Source organism: Sapajus apella, unplaced genomic scaffold (assembly GCF_009761245.1).
Source record: "Sapajus apella isolate SASKATOON/1434 unplaced genomic scaffold, GSC_monkey_1.0 scaffold15, whole genome shotgun sequence".
In the NCBI taxonomy this organism is placed as follows: Eukaryota; Metazoa; Chordata; class Mammalia; order Primates; family Cebidae; genus Sapajus; species Sapajus apella.
The window spans coordinates 15,953,629-15,975,738 of NW_022436955.1; the positions used below are offsets into that span (position 1 = coordinate 15,953,629).

Genomic DNA, 22,110 nt, shown 5'->3' on the forward strand with positions numbered 1-22,110 from the left:
TCTCTGCTAGTAGTGGGAAAATTTAGTCTCATCATCAATTAATGAATTGCTTATCTCTACCACTAATTGCTACTTACTGAAATCCGCTTGTGAAAGTATCAACTTGAAATATATTTTCAGTTGTTCCTGAAAACCACCATCATTTCTGCTGTTACCTGTGTAGAGTTCTACAGAGGCTAAAATCTCACTTAGGCACTCTGGGTCTCACCCAGGGCCACCAGACTTGTGACCTCCTAGCTGCAGCCAGCCATCTTCAAAAACTCCAGGAACTCTTGGAAACACACATGCTTCCCACGGAGCAAGAGCCATTCAGGTAATGCACCACACCAAGCCTTCTTTATCCCCTGTAATCTTCCTCATCCTCTCTCTCAGCTGATGGGTACGAGATTATTCCTTCAACTTTTGTTCTTAAGGGAAGTCACCAGTTTCGCCATCCTGAGCTCAGAAGAAGGAAAAAGGCCCATCTCTAATGGCCTGTCCAAATGGTTGAGTTCATTCTGCTGGCTCCTCCTGGGTCTCACTAGCCTGGCTTCAGCCTTCTTTATAGCACTTTATAGCTTGGAATTGAACAAAGACCAAGCCACCAGCTGGATGATTTCAGTTATTTTATCAGTGCTTCAAAATGTCCTCATCAGCCAGCCAGTAAAGGTATGTGAGGAATGGGAAGAACCACTGGAGTTGCACAAGTTTGGGAGATTGAGGTCCCTTGGTGTCAATCCAAGATGCCTAGTGGTTTTGACAATGTAACATAAACATCAAAAAACAAATAGGCAAGGCCGGGCGCGGTGGCTCAAGCCTGTAATCCCAGCACTGTGGGAGGCCAAGGCGGGTGGATCACGAGGTCAAAAGATCGAGACCATCCTGGTCAACATGGTGAAACCCCGTCTCTACTAAAAATACCAAAAATTAGCTGGGCATGGTGGCGTGTGCCTGTAATCCCAGCGACTCAGGAGGCTGGGGCAGGAGAATTGCCTGAACCCGGGAGGCGGAGGTTGCGGTGAGCCGAGATCGCGCCATTGCACTCCAGCCTGGGTAACAAGAGCGAAACTCCGTCTCAAAAAAAAAAAAAAAAAAAAAAAAAAAAAAAAAAACAAATAGGCAAACCAGGCTGGGTGCAGTGGCTCACACATGTAATCCCAGCACTTTGGGAGGCCAAGACAGGCAGATTGCTTGAGTCCAGGTATTCAAGACCAGCCTGGGCAACATGATGAAACTCCATCCCTACAAAAATTACAAAAACTTAGCCAGGCATGGTGGTGTGCTCCTGTAGTTCCAGCTACTTGGGAGGCTGAGGTGGGATTGGTTGGCCCAGGAGGCTGAGGCTTCAGTGAGCTGCGATTGCACCACTATACTCCAGCCTGGGTGACAACGAGACCTTGTCTCCAAAAAAAAAAAGCAAACACTGACATTTGTTATGGATATGTGTAATTCATCACAGAAAAAAGAAGTATGGCAGAAAATGACTGGGAGCAAAGAGGACAGTAACCAGTAACAAATCAACAACCTAAACCACTTTGAAAAAAACAACCAACAAAAAACTTAAATTTTTTATATTTAAGGAAAATGTCAAACCCACACAAAAGTGTAGAGGTTAGTATACTGCATCCTGAAGTCCTGCCACCCTGCTTCAATAATAACCAACTCATGGCCAATCTTGTTTTGTCTGTTATGTTGGGAGGAAAATATCAGACTTCATATCATTTTTTCCATTTCACATATTTTAGTCTTTATATTTCTAAAAGTTATGGACTCTTCATTTTAAAACAATTATAAATACAAAGAAACAGCTTGTGGGAATTTTGGGGGTGATGAAACTACTAGGTATCTTTTTTTTTTTTTTTTTTTTAAAGATAGAGTCTCATTCTGTCACCCAGGCTGGAGTGTAATGACGTGATCTCAGTTCACTACAACCTCCGCTCCCGGGTTCAAGCCATTCTCCTGCCTCAGCCTCCCAAGTAGCTGGAATTACAGGTACCCGCCACTATGCCCAGCTAATTTTTTGTATTTTTAGTAGAGACGGGGTTTCACCATGTTGATCAGGCTGGTCTCAAACACCTGACCTCAGGTGATCCATCTACCTCGGCCTCCCAAAGTGCTAGGATTATAGGCATGAGCCACTACACCCAGCCAACTACTTGGTATCTCAAACTCCCCCTCTAGATACAAAGCCTGGCCCTGGCCCAAGCCCACTGGCCCAACCCTGGGAAGCCCAGTCACGGCTGAGCAGACCACACTGCAGGCAGGCAGGTCCCAGAGAGAGAGGGATCACCAGCAGGTTCTTCCTAGTGGGATAAGGTGGAGTAAGGAGAGTGTGGCCCCAGGCTGAGAATATCACCCCTCTTCATTCTTCTGAGAATTGGAATGGAACTTTCTTGCCCTCTATGGAAATTTAAGGAATGGGGGAATACTTGTTTCCTCTAATAGATTCTTAAGGTCTTACTTGATTCTAAGATTCCTCAACTTCTTTTGCTAGCCTGAGATTTAATCCTGGGACTTCTAAAAGACTGACTCTTGGCCAGGTGCAGTGGCTCATGCCTTTAATCCCAGCACTTTGGGAGGCCAAGGCAGGCAGATCACTTGAGGTTGGGAGTTCAAGACCACCCTGGTCAACATGGTGAAACCCTGTCTCTATTAAAAATATAAAAATTAGTTGGGCATGGCATGCACCTACAGTCCCAGCTACTTGGGAGGCTGAGGCAAGAGAATCACTTGAACCCAAGAGGCAGAGGTTGCAGTGAACTGAGATTGTGCCACTGCATTCAAGCCTGGGTGACAGAGTGAGACTTTGTCTCAAAAAAAAAAAAAAAAAAAAGTCTGGATCTTCATCAGAGGTATTCCAAAGACACTGAGAAATATTACTGAATAGACATCACAAATCATTTGACAGTGTAAACTTCTCCCACCAGATTAAGAACTATAAGCAAAAAAGAGGAATATTAACATTATTTAGAGTCTTCTGGCCCTTCTCCAGGTCCCCATCATTGTACAAAAATGACTGAAATTAGTTTTCCATTGAAATAAAGGGCCAAAGCCAGGCACAGTGGCTCATGCCTGTAATCCCAGCACTTTGGGAGGCCAAGGTGGGAGGATCACAAGGTCAGGAGTTCAAGACCAGCCTGGCCAAAATGGTGAAACCCTGTCTCTACTAAAAATGCAAAAATTAGCCAGGCATGGTGGCGTGCACCTGTAATCCTGCTACTGGGGATGCTGAGGCAGAGAATTACTTGAACCCAGGAGGCGGAGGTTAGAGTGAGCCAAAATCATGCCACTGCCTTTCAGCCTGGGCAATCGAGCAAGACTGCATCTCAAAAATAAAAATAAATAAGTGGCCAAATAACTGAAGTTTTTCATTAATGCCCACCTCTTCCTTTACAGAAGGTATCATCCTCCTGGGTCTGTAATTTCTGCTCACGATGTTCTCCTGTGGTTCTCCTGCCCAGGTGGTCGTCTTCACATTCTTCCACTCACTGATGATGAGCAGGGTGCCACGGCTTCACAAGGAGAAGGAACAACAAACCAAGAGGATCTTGGCACTCTTGGGTAACTCAAGTAGTTCTAACAACTACCTAATTTTGCAAAAAGCAAATTAGATCAGATCAGTGTTACTCTGGCCACCTTGCTGACTCAGATAAATTAACCCATTCAAAGGACTTGTCTCTAACCAACTGGTTATTTCTCTTCTTCTGCCCAAGACTAATGCGCTTCCAGACGAGGATCCTCACCTTGATCATCACATTCTCCCTCCTAGTGCTTCATCTCTCCCCTGCAGTTTATTTTGTTTATTTTTATTTTTTTGAGTTGAAGTTTCACTCTTGTCGCTCAGGCTGGAGTATAATGGTGCGATCTCGGCTCACTGCAAGCTCCACCTCCTGGGTTCAAGTGACTCTCCTGCCTCAGCTTCCCAAGTAGCTGGGATTTCAGGCCTCTGCCACCACACCCGGCTAATTTTTTTGTATTATTATTAGAGACAAGGTTTCCCCATGTTGGCCAGGCTGGTCTTGAACTCCTGACAGGTGATCCACCCTCCTCGACCTCCCAAAGTGCTGGGATTACCAGTGTGAGCCTGTGCACCCAGCCTCCCTGCATTTTAGATCTCCTTTTCATCTCTGTCTCTCTCCCTCCTTTCTCCTGTCTCTCTCCTCCCTTCCCTCCCTTCCCTCCCTCCCATCAGCCCAAGGTGCCATTTTCCATGGCTCCCTATCTGGAGCTTCATGCCTCCAAGTGTGTCAGACTGAATCGTTTGCCTGCCCACAAATCCACTTCTTTACTATATTTTCTCATTCTAATCAAGAGCATTAGCATTCTCTAGAAAAGTCAGAATACATAATCCTAAATTCCTCTCGTAATTTCCACATTTAGTGACCAAGCCTGAGAAAGCCTACCCTCTAAATAACTGGCTAGGGCTAACTTATCACCTGGGTGAACCTCAGAAACGCAATCTTGGGTAAAAAGAGGAGCTTGCAGAAAAATTGGCACAATATTTTAATCACGTAAAAACGATGCATATCTTGATTGGAGGATACATATGTATCTCTTCTATGCATTTATAGATAAAATATAAAGAAATGTATGGAAATGACAAACTCCAAAATTCAGGAAAGAACTACCTCTGAGGGAAAGAAGGGGAGAATGCCATGACAGAGGGGGGTACACAATAGACTTGATGTTGCCAGTCACTTCTTTTTTTTTTTTTTTTGAGACGGACTCTCACTCTTGTTGCCCAGGCTGGAGTGCAGTGGTGCAATCTTGGCTCACTGCAACCTCTACCTCCAGGATTGCAGCGATTTTCCTGCCTCAGCCTCCCAAGTAGCTGGGATTACCGGCATATGCCACCATACCTGGCTAATTTTTGTATTTTTAGTAGAGATGGGGTTTCACCATGTTGGCCAGGCTGGTCTTGACCTTCTGACCTCAGATGATCCAACTGTCTTGGCCTCCCAGAGTGCTGAGATTACAGGCATGAGCCACGTCACCTGGCCTCCTAACAGTCACTATTTAAGTGGTCATCCACTGCTAAGCAGTAGGCACTCCATTCCTTGTGAGGTGAAAAATCTTAATCTGACTTGAAACTGCCTTCTGTCCATGACCAACCTGGCCAACATGGTGAAACTCTGTGGCTACAAAAAATAGAAAATTAGCTGGGTATGGTGGTGCACGCCTATAATCCCAGCCTCTTGGGAGGCTGAGGCAGGAGAACCCCTTGAACCTGGGAGGCGAGGGTTGTCGTGAGCTGAGATTGCACCATTGCACTCCAGTCTGGGCGACAAGAGTGAAACTCCGTCTCAAAAAATAATAATATACTGACTTCCTTGCACTTACTTTGTTTCTCCATGCATTCTGAACTGTTGGTCTCTCTGCCTAAAAGAGACTTTTTTTTTTCCCCCTTATCCTCACCCTTGTTCATGTAGAGAGCTCTGATTCATCCTTCAAAATAAATGTCAAATGTCGCTTCCTCTGTGGAGCCTTCTCTGACTTTCTTGGAGAGATTTATTTGCTGACTCTTCACTGATCCCACGGTACTAGGCACATACATGCTGGCAAGCTTCATGCCTCCTTCTATTTTTTTTTTATTTTAATTTTTTTTTTTTTTTTTTTTTGAGATGGAGTCTCACGCTGTCACCCAGGCTGGGGTGCAGTGGCATGATCTCGGCTCACTGCAACCTCCACCTCCCAGGTTTAAGCAATTCTCCTGCCTCAGCCTCCAGAGCAGCTGAGATTACAGGTGCACACCACGACGCCCAGCTAATTTTTCATATTTTTAGTAGGGACAGGGTTTCGCCATGTTGGCCAGGCTGGTCTCGAACTCCTGAGCTCAGGTGATCAGACGGCCTTGGCCTCCCAAAGTGCTGGGATTACAGGCATGATCCACCGCACTTGGCCTTATGCCCTCCTGTAATTCACTGGCTTTCTCTCATTCTTAATCTGTCTCTAGATTCTTCTACTCATGGTGTTGTGTGCAGACCAGCAGCATTGTCATCTCCTGGAATTGTCAGAAATGCAGAATCATCTTAGCAGTTACCCATGGGGTGGAAAAATAAAAAGTAAAAAAATTAAAAATAAAAACATAGAAATGTAGACTCTTAGGCCCCACCCCAGAATCTTTATTTTAACAATATTCCCAGATGATTCCTATGCACATTAAAATGTGAGAAATGCCACTATAGAATAGTGTTATCAAAGTGTGGCTCACAGGCTAGAACTGTTTGTTTCTAGTCTAAGATAAGTACAGGAATCAAAAATAAGCATTTGAAAACTTTAGCAATCTGGCAGCCTAACTTTATACCTATTAAATCTAATTTTCAAAAACAGGCTTTGCATTTTACCTGCTTCTGCTTTATTTTTTTCTTTTGTTATATATGTTTTAATTTTTTCTTTTTTTTAGGAGACAGGGTCTCAGGTGGATCACCTGAAGTCAGGGGTTCGAGATCAGCTTGGGCAACATGGCAAAACCCCTCCCAAAGTGCTGGAATTACAGGCATGAGCCACTGTCCTCAGCCTGGTAACTAATTTTTATTGTATTGCAAAGAAGTATCAGTCTCCAATTGATTGGAATTTTTTAAAAAACAGGTCCTTTATAATAGAGAGTTTAAAAAGCACTGCATAGGTAGTTTGACTCCTTGTTTCTTCAGGATTTAAAAGGAGGTGCTCACATAGATGCTCAATGAATGGTGAGTGACCGCTTAATGAAATATAACATTTCTTTGGTCTACATTTGAATTTTTGACAGCAAAGTGTTCTTCATCAGTACCAGGTTCAAGAGATAAGAACAACCCCGTCTATGTAGCCCCAACTATGAATAGTCCAACTAAGCACCCAGAAAGAACCCTGAAAAAGAAGAAACTCTTCCAACTGACTGGAGATATTTTGGGTATGGAGAGGAAATGGCAACATACTTAGTAATAGAACACTTTTTTCAGAAGGGAAAGGAAGAGAGAGAATAAAATGGAAAATAAAGAAGGGTTCAAAAGCTGTCTTTTAAGATCTTCAGCTTGTGAGATTTGGGATTCCAGTAAAGCAGGTGGGATGGTAACTGGACAGACCCCTGACCTTGGAGTCTAGAGGTTTCATTGTGTGCTTTAGTACATCACTTTTTCCACCTGCAAAATGTAATAACACTTGATCTATGGAGGGAAAATGAAAATGCTTTGGCAAAAGGCTATTCTGGAGGTGCTAGTTGACTGGCTTCAACACATCTAGTTCATTATTGGATTCTCTAATCCAAAGAAGACATTCTGTTTTTATCATGGCTTCGCTTCTAGTGAACACAATCAGATGAGTGAGATGCAGTACACGCTTAGTCCTTAGAGCTAAACACATTTCTTGTGTGGGATTTTATGTATCTTTTTTTTTTTTTTAATGGAGTCTCACTCTGTTGCCCAGACTAGAGTGCAGTGGTACAGTGTCAGCTTACTGCAACCTCTGCTTCCCAGGTTCCAGTGATTCTTCTGCCTCAGCCTCCCAGGTAGCTGGGGTTACAGGCATGCACAACCACACCCAGCTAATTTTTATATTTTTAGTAGAGAGGAGGTTTCACTATGTTGGCCAGGTTTGTCTTGAACTCCTGACCTCAGGTGATCTGCCTGTCTCGGCCTCCCAAAGTGTGAGGATTACAAGTGTGAGCCACTGTGCCTGGCCTGTGTATCTTATTTTAAATAAAATGTATTATTAGTGGCAGAATAATTCTGGGAAGGAAATGTGTATGTGTATATTTATAATTACTATATAGAACCATATGAAATTGCCAATTTTTCACTGGTTTTGACCTACATATGTCTATAGACTTAGGAAAAATGAAGAAAAAGGCATAGAGAATTTCTCAGTTAACCACTCAACTATGGCATTTTTTTCTCTTCTAAACTAGTACAAATCTTCTTCCTTACCCTGTTGATGACTACAATCTACTCTGCAAAGAACTCCAATAGATTTTACCTCCACCAAGCTATCCGGAGGACCTTTGCTCACCGTTTCTCAGAAATCAAGCTTCTTCAGGATTTCTATCCCTGGGCCAATCACATCCTCCTTCCTAACCTGTATGGGGATTACAGAGGTAAGAATGCAGTCCTGGAGCTTAGTCATTGCAAATGGGGGATACAATTAATTTTCCAAATACCCGCTACCAAGACCCATGAGAAAGTGAGGAAGGTCAGCTGGCTTTTATTGATACGGCCATACCTGTGGGTGTCCCAAGGGCCTGTTCCTTGAACCTCATCTAAGCAGGTTCAGTTATATCTGTTCACCCAGGCCTATGGGGCTGATTTCCACTGATGAGCTTCACAAAAAGCTGACAAGAATGAGAATTGTTTCAGTGACATCATGAGAAGGAACTGGAGTGACCCCTGGGACTCAACCACACGTAGCAAAGAAGGCTGTTGGATAAGTGCAAAACCAGTAATGTGGTTTCGCTGGAAAGATCTCCACATGAGATGATATTCTGGCCTGAGCCATCTTTCCCAGTCTATGAGTGTGTCTCTGTAACTTTACCTTTGCTTGGATGGGTACCCAGTTCAGCCCCCACAAACATTCATGGAACTCCTGTAATAAGCTGGGAACTGTCCTAGGAGCTAATGATAAAAAGATGGACCTGATATGGTTTGCATCCTCAAGGAACATCACCATGCAGAGGAGTTAGTATGCTTTTTTGTGGACAGTGATGAAGAAATGCTAATGAATGACTTTCTTAAAGAATGCATCTTTTTTGTTTGTTTTTTTTGTTTTTGAGATAGTCTCAGTCTGTCATGCAGGTTGGAGTGCAGTGGCATGATCATGGCTCACTGCAACCTCTGCCTCCCGGGTTCAAGCAATTCTCCTGCCTCAGCCTCTCCTAGCTGGGATTACAGGCAGGCACCACCACACCTGGCTAAATTTTTTGTATATTTTATTTTTTTTTTTTTTGAGAGTTGGGGTTTTGCTTTTATCACCAAGACTGGAGTGCAGTGGTGTGATCTAGGCTCACTGCAGTCTCCACCTCCTTGGTTCCAATGATTCTCCTGCCTCAGCCTCCCGAGTAGCTGGGATTACAGGTGCACGCCACCACACCTGGCTGATTTTTGTATTTTTGGTAGAGATGGGGCTTCACCATGTTGGCCAGGCTGGTCTCAAACTCCCAACCTCAAGTGATCCACCCACCTCAACCTGCCAAAGCACCAGGATTACAGGAATGAGCCACCACGTCTGCCAGGAACATTTCTTGATCAGTATTTTTCCACCAGTTACCAACTCTGTCATTATATAACTGCAGATAGTGTTAAGTAAAGCTTCATTCTGAAATTTGTTACATTCATTTATCTCAGGATTGGTGGCTTCCTGATGAGATTTGGATCATCTCCTAGGTTCCTGAAAAAGAATCTAAAATACATTTTTATCTCAGCAAACATTTACAGTCTTTTCTTAAAGGTGTGGTTGGTGTATTTGGGTGAGTTTTTATAGATGACAACTCCTGTTTATTGCATGTTGAATCTATTTAGTTCGATTTTTTTTTTTTAAATTTTACTATTAGAGTCAGGATCTCACTCTCTCACCCAGGCTAGAATGCAGTGACAGGATCTCATCACACTACAGCTTTGAACTCGTGGGCTCAAGCAATTCTCCCAACTCAGCCTCCTGAGTAGCTGTGACTACAGGAGTGTGCCACCATGCCCGGTTAATTTTTCCTTTTTTTTTTTTTGGAGACAGCATCTCGCTATGTTGCCCAGACTGGTGATGTTAGTTCAGTTCAGTTTTAGGTGGTGACAGTTCTGGATTCAGGGTATGTTCTGTTCTTTTTTTTTTTTTCCCCCCCCAAGAAAGAGTTTTGCTCTGTTGTCCAAGCTGGAGTTCAGTGGCGTGATCTCGGCTTACTGCAACCTCCACGCACCAGGTTCGAGCAATTCTCCTGCCTCAGCATCCTGAGTAGCTGGGATTATAGGTGCCCATTACCATGCCTGGCTAATTTTTATATTTTTAGTAGAGATGAGGCTTCACCATGTTGGCTAGGCTGGTTTCGAACTCCTGACCTGAGGTGATTCACCTGCCTCGGGCTCCCAAAGTGCTAGAATTAAAGACGTAACTCATCATGTCCTGTTCAGGGCATATTATTTGCAATCTGTAAATCTACCTTGTGCTGAACAAAATAATGAATCAAAATAACTGGACCAGGCCCAGTGGCTTATGCCTGTGATGCTAGTGCTTTGGGAGGCTGTAGCAAGGGGATCAGTTGAAGCCAGTAGTTCAAGACCAGCCTGGACAACATGACAAGATCCCATCTCTACAAAAATTATATAAATTAGCCAGGCATGGTTGCACATGACTATAGAAACAGCTGCTTGGGAGCTTGAGGTAGGAGGATGATTTGAGCCCAGGAGTTCAAGGCTGCAGTGAGCCATGATCTCACCAATATAGTCTGAGCAGAGCCAAGACCCCATCTGAAAAATGGTGGGCCAGGTGCAGTGACTCACATCTGTAAACCCAGCACTTTGGGACGCAGAGGTGGGTGGATCATGAGGTCAAGAGATCGAGACCATCCTGGCCAACATGGTGAACTGCGTCTCTACTAAAAAAAAAAAAAAAAAAATTAGCTGGGTTTGGTGGCACACGCCTGTAGTCCCAGCTACTCAGGAGGCTGAGGCAGGAGAATTGCTTAAACCGGGGAAGCAGAGGTTGCAGTGAGCCAAGATCGCACCACTGCACTCCAGTCTGGCGACAGAGCGAGACTCCATCTCAAAAAAGAAAAAAACAAAAATAGTGCCTAGATCTCTGGCTGTGGTCTGCACCGTCACGGTAGGCGTGGTCTCTCTTGTACTCCTTGACTCTGTAGTATGTAGTGTCATGGCTGGGCACAGTGGCCATGCCTGTAATCCTTGAGCCCAGGAGTTAAAGACCAGCCTGGACAACATAGTGAGACTTTGTATCTGTTTTTTAAAAATCGAAAAATTTTAAAAAGAATCGTTTTGCAAATCAGTAAAATATGAAAGTGGAGAAAACCTAGCCAGGCACAGTGGCTCATGCCTATAATCACAGCACTTTGGGAGGCCAAGGCAGGAGGATCACTTGAGCCCCAGAATTTAAGACTCAGCCTAGGCAACATGATGAAAACCCCATCTCTACAAAAAATATACAAACTAGCTGGGCATGGTAACACACACTTGTGGTCCCAGCTATTTGGGAGGCTGGGGTGGGAGAATTGCTTGAGCCTGGGAGGCAGAGGTTGCAGTGAGCCAAGATCACACCACTGCACTCCATCCTGGGTGACAGAGTGAGATCATTCCTCAAAAAAAAAAAAAAAGAAAAATCCAAGTGGACAACAAGGGTATATTGTGCAACTCTTCCTTGTCCCTTAGTCCCCCTTCTCTCAAGAAGCAGCTGCATTCCCAGTTTATTATATATTCTTTCAGAGGTAATGGCCGGATAGAGTGACTCACTTTGTGGGTGTAATCCTGGCACTTTGGAAACAAGGCAGGCATATCACGAGGTCATGAGTTCAAGACCAGCCTGGCCAACATGGTGAAACTCCGTCTCTACCAAAAATAAAAAAATTAGCTGGGCATAGTGGTGGGCATCTGTAATCCCAGCTACTGGGGAGGCTGAGGCAGAAGAATTGCTTGAACCCAGGAGGCTGAGGTTGCAGTCAGTCGAGATGGTACCACTTCACTCCAGCCCAAGTGACAGAGTGAGGGTCTGTCTCAAAAAAAAAAAAAAAAAAAAACACGCCAAGGTAATGTATGCATTTGCAAATATATTTGACAATAAATGATAGCATACTATAAAAATTGTCATGTGGCCAGGGGCAGTGGCTCACACCTGTAATCCCAACACTTTGGGAGGCTGAGGCGGGCAGATCACCTGAGGTCAGGAGTTGGAGACCAGCGTGGCCAACAGCATGAAACCATATCTCTACTAAAAATACAAAAAATGAGCCATGCGTGGTAGCACATGCCTGTATTCCCAGCTACTTGGTAAACTGAGGCAGGAAACTCACTTGAACTGGGGACGTGGAGGTTGCTGTGAGCTGAGATCGTGCCACTGCATTCCAGCCTGGGCAACAGAGTAAGACTGTCTCAAAAAGAAAAAAAAAGAAAGAAAAAAGAAAAAAATTTTCATGCATTTTGCTTTTTTCCATTAACAACTTACCTGGGGCTTGTTCTATTGGCATATATGAAGCTGCCTCTATTATGTTTTATTCACTTACTGTATAGTATTCCATTGTGTGGATATAGCATAATTTATATATCCAGCTCCCTTTTGAAAGATATTTAGATCATTTCCAGTCTTACTGTTAGCAAGAATATCATTAATATCCTTGTACATACTATATTCCACAAAGGTGCAAATATATCAAAAGATAAATACCTTAGAAAGGACTTTCTAAGTCTAAGTATATACACATTTTTAATTTAGAAAGACATTGCCAGGTTGTCTTAAGTGTACCAATAAACACTCCTATTAGCAATATATGGCCAGGCATAGTGGGTTACATCTGTAATCCCAGCACTTTGGGAGGCCAAGGCCAGCGGATCACTTGAGGTCAGGAGTTCCAGACCAGCCAGATCAACATGGTGAAACCCCATCTCTACTAAAAAAAAAAAAAAAAAAAAAAATATATATATATATATATATATACATATGTATGTATATATGTATGTATATGTGTGTGTGTGTGTGTGTGTGTGTGTGTGTGTGTGTGTGTGTATATATATATATATATATTTGAAGTTGAGGCAGGAGAATTGCTTGAACCTGGGAGGCGGAGGTTCCAGTGAGTCAAGATCATGGCCCTGCATTCCAGCCTGGGTGACAGAGCAAGACTCTGTCTCAAAAAAAAAAAAAAAAAAGCAAAAAAACCAAGAAGCAGTATATGAGAGCACCTGCCCACATCCCCAGCAGACAGCCTGGTGAAAATTGGTGTTTTCAAACAATTCAGGTGTCCCTGAAATACATGAAAGACTTTGCAACTGTACTCAGAGAAATCCAAGTTCAAACTAAACTACGATGCCCTTTTTCCCTTCTCATTAGGGGCAAGACTTGACCATATGCGTTTGCCTTTTTTCATTCAATCCTTCCCGTATTCTATTTTTAAGACATAAATTTGTGTAACTTCACTGTTCAAAACCTCCCAGTAGATTCCCATCAAGCTTAAAGTCCCAAGTCCTTTCCAAAGCTTACAAGGGCCTGCCTAGTTTGGCCCCTGGTCGTACCTGTTACTTCATCTCTTACTCCTCTGACCGTTCACACTACTGCAGCCACTCAAGCATCTGTATTTTCCTTAAATATGTCAAGCTTGCTCTCACTCACGGCCTTGGAACTTGCTGTTCTCCTGGCAGCTGATATTTGCACTGCGTGCCCCCAACTGTGTTAGGGCCTCTCCTACGCAACCTTCCAGAGAAAGCTGCTCTAATGCATGGCTCCTCCCCAAAGCACTCTTCATCCACTTACCCTGCTTAATTTTTCTTCGTAGCTCTTATCATTACCTGAATATTATTTGGTTATTGCCTGTCTCTCTCGCTCCTCAAATACAGGCTCTCTGTGGCCTAAACTCTCTTACGGTCCACTGGTATATTCCGGGTACCTAGGCGGGACATGGTGCCTTTGAGCACTCAAGACATACTGATTGAAAAAATGAATGAATAAGCATCTGCCCATATTCTTTGCCTATTTTTCAACAGGCTCTGTGGTTCTGTTTACCCGTTTTGATTTGTAGGAGCTTTTTATATATTAAGAATGTATATAAAGATCTAGATCTTTATAGAGATACAGGCTAAGAACCTATAAATATTAATTTAGGGAATTAATATTTTTATTACATTCTTCCTACCTGAGGGTATGGTATGCTTCTATGTCTGTTTTCACCTTCATCTGTAGCTCTCAGTACTATTCAGAATTGTTCCCCATATAGTTTGTATACATCTCTTGTTAGGCTTATTTTTCCTTTTGTGTTACTATTATAAGTAAGATGTTTTAGGCCAGGTGTGGCAGCTCATGCCTTAACCTCAGCACTTTGGGAGGCCAAGTTGGGCAGATCACCTGATGTCAGAACTTTGAGACTAGCCTGGCCAACATGGTGAAACCTTGTCTCTACTAAAAAAATAAATAAATAAAAATAGTTGGGTGTGGTGACAGGCACCTGTAGTATGTGCTACTTGGGAGGCTGAGGCAGGAGAATCACTTGAACTCAGGGCAGAAGTTACAGTGAGCAAAGATCGTGCCACCGCATTTCAGCCTGGGCAACAGAGGGAGACTGTGTCTCAAAAAAAATGTTTTAGTTCTGTATACCATCTAGGTAAATACTGTGTGGCCATATGAACACTGTTGATTTCTTTGTGTTTATTTCATATCCAGCCACCTTGCTGAATTCTTTTTCTAAGTACAATTGGCCCTTGAACAACACAGGGCTTGGGGTACTGGCCCCACTGCAGATGAAAATTTATGTATAAATTTTTTTTTTTTTTGAGAAGTCTCACTCCGTCGCCAGGCTGGAGTGCAGTGGCATAATCTCAGCTCACTGCAGCCTGCCCCTCCCAGGTTCAAGCAACTCTCCTGCCTCAGCCTCCTGAGTAGCTGGGATTACAGCCACACGCCACCACGCCCAATTAATTTTTATATTTTTAGTAGAGACAGGGTTTCACCATGTTGGTCAAGCTGGTCTCAAACTCCTGACCTCATAACCCACCCATGGTGGCCTCCCAAAATTCTGGGATTACAGGCATGAGCCACCGTGCCCAGCCCATGTGTAACTTTGGACTCCTCAAAAGCTTAACTACTAATAGCCTACTATTGACTGGAAGCCTTACTGATAACAGTTGATTAACATATTTTGTATGTTATATGTATTATATACTGTATTCTTACAATAAGTTAGAAAAGAAAATATTAAGAAAATCATACGGAAGATAAAATAATTTACTGTTCATTAAGTGGAAGTGTATCCTCGTAAAGGTCTGTATCCTCATCATCTTCACATGGAGCAGGCTGAGAGTGAAACAGAGGGGTTGGTCTTGGTGTCTCAGGGGTAGCAGAGATGGAAGAAAATATAGGAGTACCCGTGCAGGTCAAACATGTATTATTTAAAGGTCAGTTTTTCAGTTGATTCTCTTAACATCTAGATAGACATATCATTTACACATTGTGACAATTTCACTTTATTATCTGTCTCATTTTTATTAATTTTTTTTTTGAGACAGAGTCTTGCTCTGTTGCCCAGGCTGAAGTACAGTGGTACAATATTGGCTCACTGCAACCTCCACCTCCCAGATTCAAGCAGTTCTCTGCCTCAGCCTCCCAAGTAGCTGGGATTACAGGTGCCCGTCACCATGCCCAGCTAATTTTTGTATTTTTAGTAGAGATGGAGTTTCACCATCTTGGCCAGGTTGGTCTTGAACTCCTGACTTCATGATCCGCCCACCTCAGCCTCCCAAAGTGCTAGGATTACAGGTGTGAGCCACTGCACCCTGCAAAAAAAAAAATTTTTTTTAATAAAGACCAGATCCCCCTTTGTTGCCCAGGCTGGTCTTGATCTCCTGGCTTCAAGCCATCCTCCTGCCTTGGCCTCCTAAAGTGCTGGGATTACAGGTGTGATGTACCATATCCATCCTTATTTCTTTTTCTTTCCTAATAGTATTATTTAGAACCTACAAAAATGTCTTCAAACCTAATGGTGAAAGTGTACATTTTTTCTCATTACTAACCTAATGTGGCACTTTTTACATTGTTTCTTTTTTCTGCATTCTGGATGTCCTGGAAAAAAGATTTTAAAAACATGTAAACAAAAGTGTTTCTTTTACTTTCTCATTAGGATTTATTGCTGATGGGAACTCTTTTCTTTTGGGCAATGTTCTGCTTCGTCAGATTCGTATTCCTGATGCTGGACGCTTCCCAGCTGGAGTATCTCCCCAGGAGCAAGTGAAGCCATCTCACCAACATCAGGAGGACACAGAGAACTATGGGGTTAATTGGGGCGCCCTCAATACAAACATCACCAAATCTGATAGCATTTGGCATTATCAGAATCAAGAGACCCTGGGTGGCTATCCTATTCAAGGGGAATTTGCCACTTACTCAGGAGGAGGATACGTTGTGAAACTTGGAAGAAACTCCAGTACTGCAACCCAGTGAGTATCCTCAGCCCTGAACAAGAGGACCAGAATATTTGCTTTAGTGCATTCATAGGACAGTTAGGAATTTCAGACCCATTTGAGTTGTTTTGACAGCTACGCTACTGTCTATAAAACTTATGGACACTTTTTTTTAATTTTAGACTTTTTTTTTTTTTTTTTTTTGAGCTGGAGTTTCACTATTGTTGCCCAGGCTGAATGCAGTGGTGCTATCTTGGCTCCACCTCCCAGGTTCAGGTGATTCTCCTGCCTCACCTCCCAAGTAGCTGGTATTACAGGTGTGCGCCACCACACTCAGCTAATTTTGTATTTTTAGTAGAGACGGGGTTTCTCCGTGTTGGTCAGGCTGGTCTCAAACTACCAACCTCAGTTGATTCGCCCACTGTGGCCTCCCAAAGTGCTGAGATTATAGCCGTGAGCCGCCGTGCCCAGCCTTTATTTTAGACTTCTAAAGAAATAGACCCTTTAGTTTAAAAATTCCTTGCTCAAGTTCAAACTACAGGTATGTTTTGGTTTGGCAGTTTGCCAACATTCATTTTGTAGCTGGAAAAATACCTGTCAGTTTCAGTCCTAGCTGGAGTTAAACTCAAGTAACCATAGCTTGGACAAACTGTAATCTTCACATATAAAGGAAACATTGCTGGTCATGAGCCAAAATACAGAAACCCAAAATTCAAATGCAGAAGTTAAGTTTCCTGAGACTTTCAGAGTGGTTTACTATTCTCAGAGTCTCTGTCTTTACATGAGAAAAAAAGTCTAAAAATAATTACCTCTTCATTTAAATGTACAGCAAGGAATTCATTATTCAGAAACAACAGTGCCAACCAAATAGTGACATTTATACTCCTTCTACCTCCCAAAACTGAACAGCTGTTAGTAAGGAGTAGCTTTTAATACTTCAAGTAGAAATAGTTATCATAGCATATGAAATTCTACTTCAGAACTGAAATGCCAAATATGTTTTCCTGAATGGTTAACCTTGTTGTGAATATTATTATAAAAACTTTCATTGTTGTGGTCTACTAAATGTATATTAATACCAATGAAAGTTTGGGCTTTAGTAATCATAAAATATTTCATAGAAGTAGATTTGGAAATGTAACTTCTTACCTGGTATATGACAGTGTTGTTGGAAACATCAGGATATTCTCCTCCTTTGCAGTATTGGAGAAAGCAGCTGACCCTGTCCTTTGTTTACCCAGAGTTCTACAGCATCTTGAACAGACGCATTGGCTAGACCAATGCACAAAAGGCCTCTTTGTGGAATTCGTGGTCTTCAATGCTAATGTGAACCTGTTCTGCATTGTGACCCTGATGCTGGAGTCCAGTGATGTGGGTATGAAGGCCTCTTCTCTCCTCTGTCTGTGATTTGTGCTATGGCCTGGATGTTTGTCCCCACTAAACCTCATGTTGAAATTCCATCCCCGGCATTGGAAGTGAAGCCTGGTGGGAGGTGTTTGGGTCTTGGGGAGGCAGATCTTTCATGGATAGATTGATGCCCTCCCTTAGAGGGTAAGTGAGTTGTCATTCTATTAATTCCCAAGAAACCTGGTTGTTTAAAAAGAGCTTGGCATTTCCCTGACCCCTCTCTTGGTTCCTCATGTTCCATATGATCTCTGCATAGGCTGTCTCCCCTTCACCTTTTGCCATAAGTGGCAGCAGCCTGAGGCCCTCATCATGCAGATGCCCAATTTTGAACTTGCCAGCCATCAGAATTGTGAGCCAAAGAAACCTTTTTTCATTATAAATTACCCAAGGCTTGGACACTCCTTTATAGCAACACAAAATGTACTAAGACACTTGGGTAGCTCAGGAGAAGGCCCAGCTTCTTTCTCTATCTTATACCATTAAGTTAAATATTTTTAAAATTACAATTATTATATATAAATATAACTTTAAGAGTCAGATGGTTCAAGGGAAAAACAGGAGTCCTCAGTTCATCCCTCCCTCCTTCCTACTCCCCAGAGGAGGCTACTTTCAGTAAAATTTATTAACATGGTTATTGTCTATTTTATAAATTTTCAGTTTTGTATGTTATCTATTTCTTTGTTAGGATGAGGATTTAGCTAGCTTGCTTGTTTGCTGCTGCTGCTTTTTTTTTTTTTTTTTTTTTTTTTTTTTTGGCAGAGTCTCGCTCATCCACTGTGGAGGGCAGTGGTATAATCTCGGCTCACTGCAACCTCTGCCTTCTGGGTTCAAGCCATTCTCCTGCCTCAGTCTCCTGAGTAGCTGGGATTACAGGCACCTGCCACCACACCTGGCTAATTTTTGTATTTTAGTAGAGATGGGGGTTTCATCATGTTGGCCAGGCTGGTCTTGAAATCCTGACCTCAGGTGATCCACCTCCCTCAGCCTCCCAAAGTACTGGGATTACAGGCAGGAGCCACCACACCCAGCCTTGAAATTTGAGATTTAGAATTTAGCTTTCTTACACCCACATATATGTTGAACACATACACATCTTTTTTCTTTCCTCATTCTCACAATATAGTAATAAAATTTATTTAGTTTAATATTATTTCCATTATGCATTTCAGTGATGAGACATTAGTATATTATGATTAAATTTCATTTCTTATACGACCTTTTGTTTTCTCTAGAATTTATTTTTTAAAACTTTGTTAGGTTTTCTGTGTGTCTGTCATTGATTCATCTCCAATTCTTCGTAAAAGTAGAAATGCTCTTAGAGTATCATGTAAACTCTCATTTTATCTTCTTGGAGACACCTCCGTGGAGACCTCCCTCTGTCATACACTCTGGGTTATCCTCTAGGCTGCTTCACAGCTCTCATCCAGGACTCTCCCTTCACCATCACCCTGGGATTATCTTTACCTCTCTCCTCTACTGGATCCCCTTTCTTCTGGATTCCATGTCTTCCTTTCTTGCCTCACTTGTTCTTTTTGCTAGAGCACATCCTCCACTAACTTCCTGGAAGAGGGCAAGGGAGGTAAATTTGTTGGAGACGTACATATCCAAAAATGTTTTTATTCTGCCATCACATTAGATTGCTAATTTATCTGTATATAATTTCTTTATTGCAGAATTTTGGCGTTTTGTTGTTTGTTTTGAGATGGAGTCTTGCTCTGACTCCCAGGCTGGAGTGCAGTGGAGCGATCTCACCTCACTGCAGCCTCTGCCTCCCGGGTTCAAGCGATTCTCCCTGCTTCACCCTCCCGAGTAGCTGGGATTACAGGTGCCCGCCACCATGCCTGGCTAATTTTTGTATTTTTACAATTTACATATTTACCTATTTTACGGGGTTTCGCCATGTTGGCCAGGCTGGTCTTAAACTTCTGACCTCATGTGATCCACCCACCTTGGCCTCCCAAAGTGCTGGGATTAAAGGTGTGAGCTGCCACACCCAGCCAGCATTTTGAAAAGTATAGGTCCATTGTTTTCTAGCTTTTCATGGTACTGTTTTTTTTTTTTTTTTTTTTGAGACGGAGTTTCGCTCTTGTTACCCAGGCTGGAGTGCAATGGCGCAATCTCGGCTCACCGCAACCTCCGCCTCCTGGGTTCAGGCAATTCTCCTGCCCCAGCCTCCTGAGTAGCTGGGATTACAGGCACGCGCCACCATGCCCAGCTAATTTTTTGTATTTTTAGTAGAGACGGGGTTTCACCATGTTGACCAGGATGGTCTCGATCTCTTGACCTCGTGATCCACCCGCCTCGGCCTCCCAAAGTGCTGGGATTACAGGCTTGAGCCACCGCGCCCGGCCCATGGTACTGTTAAAAACTATTACGCTGTCATTCCGATTCCTGGTCCCCAACCCCAAAAGTTTTTAGATTTTTTTCTTTGTCCTCTGGGTTAGGAAAGAATGTCATAGCAAGCCCTATTATCTGGAAACTTGTGTCCTTAAGTCCTGACAAATTTTCTTGCAATTTTCTTTAATTTCTTTCTTCATTTTCTCTCGTCACTTTTTCTGATTTTCTAGCATTTTGAAGTTGGAACTCCTGGAGTGATGTTGTCATTTTCTTATATTTTTGCTTCTGTTTTCCATCTTTTTCGTCTAATATCTGCAGTATTACTTTAATTTTTATCTTGTAAACTATTTGTTTTTTCTTTAATATTTCCAAAATTATTATTCTCATTTTTTTTTCATAGTCTCTTATTCTTTTATGGATCCAATAGCTTCTCTTAACTTGGAGGATATTATGGTGGTTTTTTTTCTTATCCTTTACTGTCTCTAGTTCCTCTGAACTTCTTTTTTGGTTTGTTGTTTGTTTTCATCTACAGTTTTCAACATTGGAGGTTCAAGTACCTGGCTGTCCTTTTGAAGAAAGGCAGGCTGGGTGTGGTGGTTCACACATATAATCCCAGAAGTTTGGGAGGCCATGGAAGGAAGATCACTTCAGCCCAGGAGTTTCAGATCAGCCTGGGCAACATGGTGAAACCTGTCTCTATCAAAAATACAAAAATTAGCCTGGCATGGTGGTGTGCACTTGTGGTCCAGCTACTTGGGAGGCTGAGATGGCAGGATGGTTTGAGCCTGTGAGGCAGAGGTTGTAGTGAGCCAAGATCGTACCAGTGCACTCCAGCCTGGGTCAGAGTCAGACCCTGTATCCAAAAAAAAAAAAAAAAAAAAAAAAAGTAATAAAAAGAAAATAAATGCTAATTATAAACTCTGTGCCCAGCTGGGCGCAGTGGCTCATACCTATAATCCCAGCACTTTGGGAGGCCAAGGCAGGCGGATCACCTGAAGTCAGGAGTTGGAGAACAGCCTGGCCAACATGGCAAAACTCCGTCTCTACTAAAAATACAAAAGTTAGCCAGGCATGGTGGCACACACCTGTAATCCCAGCTACTCAGGAGGCTGAGACAGGAGAATTGCTTGAACTCAGGAGGCAGAGGTTACAGTGAGCTGAGATCATGCCACTGCACTCCAGCCTGGGGGACAGAGTGAGACTCTGTCTCAAAAAAAAAAAAAAAAAAAAAAAAAAGACTGTTATCTATGTCTCTCTTTTTGGGCACTTTTTAGAGACCCTCCAAACTCCTACCTTGAGGATATGAGCCTATTATAGTTCTCAGAGTGAGTTGAGGGAAGGGATCTGGGAAGCATCTCACCATGCGGTATGTAAACTTTCCCTTAATCCCCTTTTCCAGTAAACTGTTACTCTCACATGTAGCTTGTGTCCCCAAGTCCAGATCCTCTCCTTCAGCATCACTTGGAAACAAACTTTTAGTCATGGGGTGGTGGAAGGCAAGATGGGTAGCAAATCCCTGGTTGTGAATGGTTAAGGGAGGAAATTTGGAATCTAATTGTTTTATATATATATACAGACTTTCAGTTGATGCTATTTTCAGTTCCAACTGAACGTGTAACTTCAGAAATAGCAGATGCTTGCAATGTCTGAGGCTTTCCAGGGTTTGGTGGTTAGAACTGGTTTGCTTCCGGTTTCCTGTACCGCTGCTTAGGTTTCAGCTTTCTTGAACTTGCTAAGTCAGTGTGATTCCTCTACTGTTCAGCTTCTAACACTTTGTTGCCCTCCTCTGCCCTCCTTTTCGTCATCTTTTGAAGTTTTTACTTCATCCCTTCACTTTCATTATAGCAGCATTTTGTCAGGGATTGGAGGTAAACTGGTCCATTCAGTTTCCCTCCCTTTAACAGGAAGTCTGTCCTAATCCAACTGCTTTCTCCTCTTTCTTCTTTCTCCCAGAATTGGTTCACAAGTATCCTTCCATTTTCTGGCACATCTTTCTCCTAATCAGGAATTTTTCTCCTCTCAGACCTGCAGAGTAGACCACTTCTCTTATACTTGTTTCTAATGAACCATAAAGGTTTCCTGAGGGTCTTCACGGGGTTTTTATTGTTGGTTACTATCAAAAAAGAGACAGGGATTAAGTCTTGAGAGCTAGGTAGGTGAAATAGGAATTCCTTTTGTTCTTAAATGTCTTTTCTACCTACAAGAGGTACATCTGAGTTTTAATGTCATGGCATCCTTAGGGTGTGGATTTGCCATCCAGAAACTTCTGTGGCCAGCAGCACCTTCTGCCTGAGTATTGCTTGCATCCACTGGGCTCCTTCTG

General features: G+C 42.8%; 1 protein-coding gene across 1 annotated transcript in view; it reads left to right on the forward strand.

Moving 5' to 3' along the window:
* Positions 1-22,110, forward strand: part of PKD1L3 (polycystin 1 like 3, transient receptor potential channel interacting) — an 85,813-nt gene that overhangs the window by 53,018 nt on the left and 10,685 nt on the right. Inside the window, 8 exon segments of the mRNA XM_032284380.1 lie at positions 121-313; positions 414-648; positions 3,441-3,540; positions 6,728-6,868; positions 7,862-8,134; positions 8,137-8,160; positions 8,163-8,299; positions 14,956-14,980. Of these exon segments, the coding sequence (XP_032140271.1) occupies positions 121-313; positions 414-648; positions 3,441-3,540; positions 6,728-6,868; positions 7,862-8,134; positions 8,137-8,160; positions 8,163-8,299; positions 14,956-14,980 (1,128 nt within the window).